This window comes from Notolepis coatsorum (genome assembly GCF_963971535.1).
Source record: "Notolepis coatsorum genome assembly, chromosome: 10".
NCBI lineage: Eukaryota > Metazoa > Chordata > Actinopteri > Aulopiformes > Paralepididae > Notolepis > Notolepis coatsorum.
Window position 1 is genome coordinate 93,708,571 of NC_140174.1, and position 12,286 is coordinate 93,720,856.

The 12,286-nt window shown below is 41.8% G+C and overlaps 1 protein-coding gene across 1 annotated transcript; it reads left to right on the forward strand.

Annotated features, from left to right (window-relative positions):
* Window positions 1-544: 544 nt before the first annotated feature.
* Window positions 545-1,911, forward strand: nkx3-1 (NK3 homeobox 1). The gene is made up of 2 exons (XM_084322766.1): window positions 545-930; window positions 1,043-1,911. The coding sequence occupies exons 1-2, from the start codon at window positions 726-728 to the stop codon at window positions 1,456-1,458; spliced, it is 621 nt and encodes a 206-aa protein (XP_084178892.1). The 5' UTR covers window positions 545-725; the 3' UTR covers window positions 1,459-1,911.
* The last annotated feature ends 10,375 nt before the right edge of the window (window positions 1,912-12,286 follow it).

Consider the following 12,286-nt stretch of genomic DNA (forward strand, 5'->3'; position numbering starts at 1 on the left):
AAATATATTCATCTGTACTTATTAAACTTCCCCATTATCTCTGCACCTTGCTCACTTTTAAATACAGCAAGTATGGTACTGGGTTTTTCAAATAGATTGACTGAGGTCTTGATAGAAGGACTGACTGTATAACTTGAAATGTGTAACTTGAACAGCTATACACTTGAAATTCTGCTGCATTTTATAGCTGTAGCTTTGTAAATACTTAAATTTGTTCAGGCTATTTGTAAATGATAACGTGTTTGAGTTATGTTCATTTAAAAAATAATAGTAAATACATACAAATAAGTCTACATAAGTCAAGCTCCATAGCTTGGTCAAAGACAATTCTGGATCAGGGTTTTAACGTTGATTTTAATTTCAATCAGATTTCTTATTTTTTTTGTATTGTATTTTCTATGACGTGGCTTGGCATACATATAGACGAGGGGGCCTGTGTAAACTGAGAACACGCTGCAGTCTTTTGTGAATGGGTCTGGCTGCTCGCTCCGCCTCTCTCTCTTGTCCGTGCTGTCAGAGTATACAGACCCACCCCTGCACTCCTATAAATCCATCCTTCCAAACTCTCTGCAAAGACACTATAGCCTCCATAGGCCTCCAGCCACCGCGTCGAGTGTCCCGAGGAGTCGGACACACCACATTATTCCCGATCCCGACCGTTGTTCCATTCAATCAAACTATAGGCTGCAGCCACGCGGTGGACGTACAGGGGAGAAAGAAAAAATATGTCAGAGACAACAAAACCCCCGACTTCGTTCCTTATCGAGGACATTCTATCTATTAAAGAAAACACGAGGTTTAACGACAGAAGTTCCACACACAACAAGACGGAGAGATGTTCGCAGTGGAAAGAAGAGCTCGCGGAGTTATCAGAGCAACTGTACCCAAAGTACCCACCACGGGATACCTCGTTTGGAGCGCGTAAAGGAGGTGAGCATCTGCAAATAAATGTACGCTCATATATGCATACCGTAGACCACGGGGACAGGCGATCCTGGGTTTTTAACAATAACTTGCCTAATCATATTTCTCTTTCCCACAGAGTCATTTGACGCGTCGTGTTCATCGTCGGACACATCAGAAACCGGCAGTTGTTGTACCGGCAAACAAAAGCGCTCCCGCGCCGCCTTTACGCACCTGCAGGTGCTGGCGCTGGAGAAGAAGTTCCACCAGCAGAGGTACCTGTCGGCACCGGAGAGGGCCAGTTTAGCCAGCGCGCTGACACTCACCGAGACACAGGTGAAAATATGGTTCCAAAACCGGAGATACAAGACGAAGAGAAAACAGCAAAGCTCGGAGCTAGTCTGTAAAGACATGTTCTCCAAGTCGGAGGGACTGGGCCCGGAGGAGGGTTATGTCAGAGCATCACTGCTCACCACTTTCTACAAGACCTATCATCAGTGCCGACCGTACCTGTGTGACTTCAGTGGCGCGCCGTGGGGGCCAACGTTATGGTGAAACCGATGTGTAGAATGGACATAATAATAACGCACACCGAGTGATTTGTAATAATTTAACTTTTGATTATTTGATTATGGACGTGTATTCATGCATTTACAGACACACATGTAGGCCTGTACCTAATTTATGTGTTTATTATCCTACTTCCCTTTTCTGTCGTTTTCTACTCGAATTTGAATCCAGCATTGCTAATGTGCTTTGAGTTGATGGCATCTCCTCTCCTGTAGGCTACAGTTTGCACAATAGCCTCTCGTTTAAGCCTAATTGCTAAAACGTTATTGATCAGTGTGAGGATATTTCGCCTTAATAGGCTTGTGTGACGTTGGCTTAACTGGGATATTTCCTCTTCCGTGACGTTTAGAGGTAGGCTTGACACTACACCACGAATGCCACAATGAATTCAATTGTATTATTGGTTATTTTATTATTAAATCTGATTGTGAATCCACATCGGTGACGTTTACTTTTTAATTGACTATATTTATTCAGGCTGTTTGTATATGTATTTATTGACATGTAGTTGAGAGTAGCATATGGCTTAATTAGCTATTGCAAATAACCATAGCTTAAAGGGGCACTTCACCAAAAAACGCTGATTTATTTTGCACATAATCTCACACACATCCAAAAACTCTTAAAATTAAACAGTTTTGCACATATGAATTTAGTTATTGAGAGTAAATTAGTTTGAATATGGCCACCAGTGATTTCATCAGGGACATTTAATCCTTTTGTCGTGTTAATTACAGCTCAATGAAATGTTAAAGGAACACGCCAACATTTTGGGAAATTAGCTTACCATCTTCTCCAGAGAGAGACAATAAGATAGATACCAGTTTCCTCTCTGTGCGTTCAGTAGAAAAGTAGGTTAGCCTAACTGGTCATGTCCGCTTCCATTCATTGTGCTAAGCTAGGCTAACATGCAGCCAGATAGCTTTCTACTGAACGCACAGAGAGGAAACTGGTATCTATCTTCTTGTTCTTTTAAGGTAGCAGTCCCTATAAGGTATTGCTATTTGCCCGATGACATCACTGGTGGCCATATTCAACCTAATTTATTCACAAAAACTACATGAATGTGTGCAAAAGAAATTGCTTTTTGACAGCCAGTGTGAAAGTCTTGCGGCTTGCCTATAAAACAGATGTTTTGACCTAGTATCAACATCACTAGCCTACAGCCTGGAAATATTTGTATGTGGTAAACAGAGTCACAGGGAATTTTCAAACCCTAAATTAGACAATAAAGTTTTCATTCTGCGCCTCCTGCAGCTCTCTCTGAATGAAACATTGAAATATCAATGTCTTTTCTTTTATCTCGCTGTAGGCTATGGGATTTATCTTTTTTCTTAAACTGATAATACTGGCAAATTGCTTAAGCAGATAAGGCCGGGATCCGAGGGACATATGAGGGCCTCATCTCTGAAGAATGATGAATGACTCCTTGGAAGAAAGAGCCCCTATCCATCCTTTTACATGGCTGTTTAGTTCACATCTTTAAGTCATTCTGCACCTCCACAGCTCTTTAGCGTTTCATAGGTGACATCATATCCTCTTGAAAAGAACTCGACTCAGTAGATGATTCTGCCGCTCCACGGTAGCAGTGTGTCACCCAAATCAGAATAATAGGATATACTAAGAAGGAGATGACAAAACATCAACAACGCTTCATGGCTTCTGACATAATGCAGGTCTATCTCTTTTTAACTCAACGTTTACATGACGATGTAGCCTACACCCAAATGGGTCAATCTGCCTGAAAGTCTGTCAAGGTTTTCAGGGTGGTCAGGTTTTTATAAAATGTAAGACATAAGGTATTTAGTTTAGTTTAGTTTATTTGACCATTATTAAAATACCGTAGCCTACATTTTACAATAAGTCATCCTAAGATTATCAAGGATAGCACAAAAAAGTCACAGACTTATTTCAATTGTGGCCCTTGGTCTCACATTACATCACATTATTATCATCAGCCTACAGTATATTGCTAAAAGTAAAATAAAAAAAGACAACATTATTAATAAAATGTGTACATAATGTACAGATCTCATACACTAAAGCAGGAAGCCTCCCTCCACTGTCACATCTCATACACTAAAGCAGGAAGCCTCCCTCCACTGTCACATCTGATACACTAAAGTAGGAAGCCTCCCTCCACTGTCACATCTCATACACTAAAGCAGGAAGCCTCCCTCCACTGTCACATCTCATACACTAAAGCAGGAAGCCTCCCTCCACTGTCACATCTCATACACTAAAGCAGGAAGCCTCCCTCCACTGTCACATCTCATACACTAAAGTAGGAAGCCTCCCTCCACTGTCACATCTCATACACTAAAGCAGGAAGCCTCCCCCCACTGTCACATCTCATACACTAAAGCAGGAAGCCTCCCTCCACTGTCACATCTCATACACTAAAGCAGGAAGCCTCCCTCCACTGTCACATCTCATACACTAAAGCAGGAAGCCTCCCTCCACTGTCACATCTCATACACTAAAGCAGGAAGCCTCCCTCCACTGTCACATCTCATACACTAAAGCAGGAAGCCTCCCTCCACTGTCCGTCTCCTGAGTCACTCTGGGACATTTACTAGGAGCCATTTCCTAACATTCACCTTGAAACTATACAGGTTCAAGCCCTGTTTGATGGTCAAAGGAAACTCATTCCACTCCTGTGCTCCTGTGTGAGCAAATTAGCACTATCTCATCTTTGTTTTACACCTTGGAGGATGCAGGTTTGATCTAGTTCGGTGGAAAATTGTTGCTAAAATATTTGTGATTGTCTCGTAAGATATTTCTCTTAAGGCATCTCTTGTGTATAGAAAGCTGTCTCTTGGTTATCAGGACATCAAACCAGATTGAAAAGATACAGGAACCACTTTGATTGTGCTTCTGGCATGTGGCTCTGCATTGTCTTGGCATTTTAATAATCTCTAGTAGCTTTAGAATGCACTTTGTTCTAAAGTTGTCTCTGAATGTTGATATTATCCATGCCTTGCCAGCGGAGCCTCCTTCTCCACCCTCTTCGTCACATAGTCACTTGTACTCTCTTATCAACTGAGGGCAGGTCTACTACTTTCCCGAGCTTGAGGTGGACAAGCTGGATGTGGCCAATTACTTAAACATATTCTTTACAAACATAGCCACAACACTGGTTAATAAACTACCCTCCCACTCTGGGCATTTTGGTGTAGAACACATCCTAGCCTTCTATAAAAACGTAGGGGTTCGCAAAGACGACTTCAAACTCGAAATGGTAACAACTGATGAGGTGTTAAAAAAAACTGAGCGCTGTGGTATAATAATCCTCATGTAAATATATCCCCCTCCCCTGTGTTCCCTTAACCTGTGCCCCCCCCCCCCTCTCTGTGGAATAAGACACCCCCCTCCCCTGTGTCCCCCAAACCTGTACCCCCTCCCCCCCATCTGACCTATCAAATGGGACCACACACCCCCTTTGTTGAACTATAAAGGGCTCTTCCCGACCACAATCAAGGTTCTTACCTGGGTAATTTCAGCTGATCACCTGGGGCGAGAGCCTCAGCCATTCTCTCTATGTATTCTATCTGTTTGGTTAATAAACCTTGTTATTATCCAAGCCTCGGTTGACTGAGACATTCTTCATCAGGATATCCACAAATATCCCACAATTGGCGTCTACGAACTTGTGACGGACTTTTTGCGTCCTCCCGGCGTGCTGTATCATTCAACTATACAGAGAAAAGTGAGTATAATAGGATGGTCGACCAAAAATGTATGGAAGGAATTCAAATCTTCCCGCTTTTCTCTGTGCCAGGTGAATATTACAGAATGTTGTCCAATATTGAGATCATGGCTGAGTAGAATAATGTGCATTAATATATCTGATCTGTATTGAGAATCGTTACCAGGGCGCGCGTGCACCTGGATCCTTATCAGGTGGTTCTGAGAGGATGGGTTATATGTGCTATTCCCAAAAAGTTTAGGCACAATGGTTGAAGTGCTATTCCAGGTCGAGTCGGAGCCGACCAAAAGTTAAGGCACACCACACAGGTTGTTGGATTGCTACCCCTAGTCTAGCTGATGCAGACTAAAAATATAGGCAACAAAATAGATACGTGAGCTTATTATGATGTGATATCCTTGGAAAACGCTACTCTGTTAAAAACGTTCTGTGATTCCTTTGCAAAGAGGCGGGAAGTAGGACCGAGAAGCGGATAGAATCATAATTAGAAATTACCAGAGTAGCGTCATAACATTGTTTCAACCTCAAACTAAGCCCACAATCTCTTCCTTTCCTGAAAACGATGTATTTTGGATTAAATTAACCAATTGATCAATACAGATAGCGGGAAGATTATCACGCGATGTCCTAGTTAGTACATGATTACGCGATGTCCCGAGAGTACGTGAATGTACATTAAACGGGACATCAGTCGCGGAAAGTACATTAAACAGGACATTAGTCGCGAGTAAAAGAGACCGAGAGTAATGATTAAACGGTATATATAATCTAATATATCGCTGGTAAATTTCGAAGTCAGGTTCGGTCGTTATGATTTTAATAACGATGTGTAGTTATAGATCAAGGGTATAAATGCCTTGTCGCAACAGATGTTGGAACAATACAGATGTTGGTCGACTAAACGTAAAGCGATCCAATACAGTCAGATATATACACACGTTAACTTATATGTATTAGTGTTTGTTTGTCTGTTTAAGCCTCGTTTGTATGTGCACAAGTATTATAGGACCCGTCGCGTTGCTTTATTGAGTCAAGAATCGGCTGCGGATAGCGCGACGAGCATTGAGAGACAGTTACCGTTATACAAAGAATAACATTGAAGTGCAGTTCACGGGAACAAACTAGAATAGTAATTTCCGGATTCCGCAGAACACCGGCCCACGGGAACAACCATTTGGAGAAGTATAGTTTTATCGTTTCAGTTTGTTTACGTTTCACATATGCACAGGCGCGTTCATTCGGTAACAAAACGCTGGTATAGGAATTCCAGGCTATTGAGAGCTCGTTGGAAAAATACTGTATGAATTGCAAAGCGTTATTTCCGAGGCGAATGAGAACGCACGAACGTCGCATGGAGCGATGACGTCACGCTATGCGCGCCGTGAAGTGATTATTTTATATTAAACTATCCATAAGCGAACGTAAAGTGTAATGTACCCAAGGCCAAGGGTGCGTGAAATCCACGTGTAGTATATGTTTTATTTGTATATGTATGTGCGCGCTGCTATTGGAAAATGTTGAGTTGAGGTGGCGAGATGCGGGTTGCTGACGACACGTAACGGATCCAACCCAACACAACAGCTGTCCCCGGTGAGTATAAAAATCATAAATATAGATGCATTGATTGATTGAAAACTTTATTAACAGATTGCAGAATGGGTACAATACAGCACAGCTCAATACACAATTGTTAAGGGGATGCAGACCAGAGAGAGACTTTAGTCTTGTTTACATCAGGGTCCCCCATTTTCAATACCAGATTTGTTTACATCAGGGTCCCCCATTTTCAATTTATCAGAACATATTATGACATACATGACAGACAGATAGTCAGTACTGCTACATCTGTACATTTATGACATACCAGATTTGCAAATTCAGTACTTTTTGTGATACAAAAGGAGTCAAGAAAAGGGAGTCATTTGACGTAGAAACTGTACATATACACAACTATCAGTTAAAGCAAATTACAACTATCTCAGATCACTTGAGTGTTTATGTGCTTTAATTTACACATTATAAGTCACATAAAGCTAATTACAATGTCTGTTTCAGAATTATAATACATCTGTGGGCGTACCGGTCATACTGACCATGGGAGCTAAACAAACACTTCCGGTTCCCAATATATGGCAGTACAGGAATTGTAGTCCACATAAACAGCGTTAGATTAGACTTTATAAGCTTTCAATGTTGAAAACTTGGAACACAAACAACATAGATCATGTTTAAAAGTAAGATGTTTAGGTTATATTCACTTGAGTTAATGTGTTTATCTAAAGAACCAATGAAAGATAACTAGCCCTTTCCATTGTAAGACATTTTAAACATGATTCAAAATGTGTGGGTCCACATTCATATGCTTGTGTACATATGCGATATGATTGATAAATGATAACACTATCATTACATCCAAGAACGGGATGGATGAGATCTAGCTAATGTTTGTTGAGCACACAGACAGTCAAAGAGGATTCACCCAGGTTTTAGAAAAGAGTGGAAAATTAACATGTGTTTGTATTTACAGATCTGGCTCTGAGGCGAGATGCAAAACAGTGAATGACTACACCCAAATTGTATCACAAAAGACAGAAAATCCAACAATTTGCATGTCAACCGAGAGACAGTGCAGAGCTGAGAGACAATCGATTGACCATTTGGAACAAATCTACATCCAAAACACCCACATGTAAATTTCTTCAGAGCGGGCACTTGGGAGACAAAGCAATGCAAATGCCTGCACTCGTGACCACAGACTTGATGAACTCACCTAGCGGTAGATGGCAACAGAGAACCACTTAATTAACATGAATTAGACACCGGTGATGAATTTGCAGTTATGAAAATCTACCTAACTCCCATACTAACAATAACTAACCAGTCGTTTTCATCATCTCTTTTCAAAAGACACATGAATTAGAGAAGTGCCCGAGATGAAAGATTAATGATGAAAACAACTACTTACAATCCCCTCCTTCTATTCTCTGTTTATAACCAATAACATGCATGACTTTCCTTAGACTATTCTTTTAACAACTAATACTTTCCATGATTGCAAAAATTATCAACCACCAAAATTGCAGCACAATTATCTAAATGTACAAGATATCAACAACATTGATCATTTAGCTGACACTTTTATCCAAAGCGACTCACAGGTTCTGTACGACAGGACATCAGGCAAGGCACACCTCTATCAGCTGAGTAACAATGGTCATCAAAGTGTTGAGTGCCACAGTGTAGATTAGTTTTATTCGTGTTGAGTGCTACAGTGTAGGTTAGTTTATTAGGACAAATGCATGACAGTAAGGTTAGTTAAAACGTAGATGACAAAACAAATGATTGTTTTTCATGCAAAAATTAACTGGCTGTCTAGATTTTATGTTTTTTTCCCCCCCTATGCCATGATGAGCCACACTGAGATGTGAAGAACGCCAGAGAAGTCGTGGCGAGGTAAGTATCCTGAGGTACAGCCAACGCATCCTGAGGTAAGATCAAATTAAAATTTGACATCACAGACTATGAAGAAAAATAGCTATTTTATCTGATTCAAGACTTTGGCCATTCATTTACAAATTTTATTTAAAGCCTAATGCTGTAAGATCTAGTTAGATACAAGGTCTGATAAAAATTGTAGTGAATGTGACCTTCTTGAAGTAAGGAATCACTGCTAATGCAATTGGTTTGCATTTCCTATTGTCAATTAAGTGATTGTATTTAAAATGAAATGAATTAATCCCAAAATGATTTTCCACTTTAGCAGAAAGGCGTTGAATCATTTATGTGAGGAGTTTTCTAAGGCAGTGTTTATCACCCTCAGATCACGAATTGGTGAGAGGACAGGACGAGTGAGACGATGCGCGACCTGAACCACGAAGCTGCGGACACAACCAATGACGATTCGGACAATAAGAAGAGATCTAAAGACGATAAAGGGCGAGAATGTCTCCTTCACTATCGCAGCAAGCGGGCAGCCAGAGAGACGGTATAGGATTACTAATGCTTTCACCAGCCAAGAAATAGGCCTGTCGCAGTACACCTACCCCATCGCCAAGCTGATGGATAAATATGTGCACCTGCGTCAACTACCTATCCCGCTCATAGACGGTGCCACCCCGACCCTGCTGATAGGCTCCGACCATGCAGACCTCATAGTCCCGATAGACCGGGTCCACACAGGGCCCAGAGGCTGTCCTGCAGCAGTCGAGACCCGCCTAGGATGGACATTACAAGGCCCCCTCGCTAAGTCTCTTAACCGAACAGCAGCCACTAGCTGCCTCCACTCCAGAGTGACAGAAGAAGACACCACCCTCCTACAGCATGTCGAGAGGCTATGGACACTAGAGACAATGCCCTTTAAGAACGAAAAGAAAGACATTCGTTCCAAGGAAGACATTTACGCCATAGCACTCCTCGAGCAAGGGACAAAGAGAGTCAAAGTCAACGGAGTGATGAGATACGCAACTCCACTCTTGAGGCGAGAGGGTATGCCCACCTTCCACACCCCAAAAGAAGCGACGGAGCGGTATCTATTGAACACAGAGCGGCGCCTAGCCAGAGACCCCGCTCAAGAGACTGTGTACCGCGCTGAGATTAACAAGCTAATCACAGCGGGACACATAAAGAAAATTGACAACCAGAGGCGACGACAACAACCGTGGGAGAACCATCCAACCCAGCCCACAGACATCCCCAAGAAAGTGGAGCAGAGGACCACGAAGGAGACTGACCAAGGAGACACTGACGAAGAGGAGATCAACCTTTGACGGCCTCCACCCCGGCACTGCAGACCAAACCCATCACCTGCAGATGGGAACCAAAGCCCCGACCATCAAGGTGGATTCCCATGACAAGATTGTCATCCGTGTGAGAGAGAGCATCCTACTGACTAGCCACTACACCGGCGGGCCCTCGCCCTCCATCAAGTGGTACCGCAATGACGAGGAGAGGACAGCGAAACCAGCACAACACATTCAAAAACGCCCTGACCACCATGTCTCTGGGCCTGATGGGAGCCAAGCGTGAGCACAGTGGCGGATGTGTGGTGGTGATGGAGAGCAGCGCAGACAAGTGACCCTTGACAGGGAATGGACGGCGACCAGTGAATATTCCCGACTGCATCGTCAAGAAGAGACACATAGCAAATGAGACTGTCTTACTGCCACACGACAGGCTCACAGAAACATCAACTGAATGTACGATACGTTCAACACACAGCAGGTCACACAGAAGGACACATCCCCGACCGAGAACAGATGATCAACACTTCACAGCAACTGTCAGATTCACAAACAAGAACTGTAATTTTATAATGACAATGAGAAATGATCACAGAGTCACATTACAAAATGGTATTGTTAAACAGGGCAGAACCAGTTGGATTGTTCCAAGACACCAAGTTTGTTTTGACCACAGAACAATGCATAACGATTATCATAATCACCTTTTATATTAACCACTAGGTTAACGGTTTTCAATTTTATTTTGACACATTAGCCACTAAGGTAATGTCTATTGTATGTATTTATTTAATTTTTATGTGTTACTGTTTGGCCCTGCCACACGACCGACAGAGAACACCTTGTCAACAACGACGCAACATCATTCAGATTAATACCTTCACAAGAAGGAAACTTTTCACACAATTGTATGTATCTGCAAAACGATGAACTAGAGATGTGATGAAAAGAAATCAATGAGAAAGCATTAACAATGGTTAGTAATAATGAGCTAAAATGTATTGCTGAAGGAAGAAGTGACCACATGATCACATTACATCACATTTGAATTACTTAGGTTACAAAATTGTATTGTCAGACAAGAAAGAATCAGTTGTTTTATTCTCTCATAGAAGAGGACATGTAACGTTGTTTTGCACCTATATGGTGATGCACTAGAATTACATACAGAAGCGATGCATAAGACGTTTTATCTCCTCATTTATAGAGAAGAAATGGAGAAAATTGCCTGATTCTAAGTAAAGACCAACAAAACTGAGGCAATCACAGATGAACGTGACACTCAAACTCAGGGTAAATACAACTGGATCCTAAGTAATTTCATCAAGAATCATCATAAAACGTGCAAAAATATATATATATATTTTTGAACAGTTTCCCATAATCAATCATGTTAGTTTTATTAACCACCAGGTTAACGGTTGTTAAAATGTTTTTGTACACATTAGCCTTATGTGTAAATCCGATTCCTAATAATTATGAACACAATTTTGTTTTTTCACCCTGTGCACTCTGACCACACAGACAGTGCATGTAACTAATTGGTTTATTACGATGCCTGTACGCACAACGATCACATTAGCTCCCCAGAGTCACGACATGAACGACTGAAGGTATGCCAAGATATTTGCACAGCGATAGCTTCTAATGATTATGTTAATTGTTGTTTGATATCAGAGATGAGGACCACTCATTGATATAGGTATTTTGAGCGATTAATAAAAGAAAAGGGTGATATCTCATCTCTGATATCAAAATAACACAGACCGCAGTCCAGTCGATCATGTCATGAATCATGTATGTAAATAATTCTATTAATCATGTATGTAAATAATTCTATTTTTAAACTATTATCCCCACTTTTACCTGTTCCAAACAATCCTGGTATATTATACATTAATCTCACCCACATTATAAGAAAGAAAAGTGAGTATTGTGGTATAATAATCCTCATGTAAATATATCCCCCTCCCCTGTGTTCCCTTAACCTGTGCCCCCCCCCCCCCTCTCTGTGGAATAAGACACCCCCCTCCCCTGTGTCCCCCAAACCTGTACCCCCTCCCCCCCATCTGACCTATCAAATGGGACCACACACCCCCTTTGTTGAACTATAAAGGGCTCTTCCCGACCACAATCAAGGTTCTTACCTGGGTAATTTCAGCTGATCACCTGGGGCGAGAGCCTCAGCCATTCTCTCTATGTATTCTATCTGTTTGGTTAATAAACCTTGTTATTATCCAAGCCTCGGTTGACTGAGACATTCTTCATCAGGATATCCACAAATATCCCACAGCGCCCTCCAACCTAACAAGGTCACTGGCCATGACAACATCCCCTCCAAATTCCTCAGAGACTCAGCAGCCAC

Excerpts from the sequence above, each read along its gene's own strand:
- nkx3-1 (XM_084322766.1), top strand. The coding sequence starts at position 726 with ATGTCAGAGACAACAAAACCCCCGACTTCGTTCCTTATCGAGGACATT. Across the intron at positions 931-1,042 it reads GTTTGGAGCGCGTAAAGGAG|AGTCATTTGACGCGTCGTGT; the intron begins GTGAGCATCTGC and ends TCTTTCCCACAG.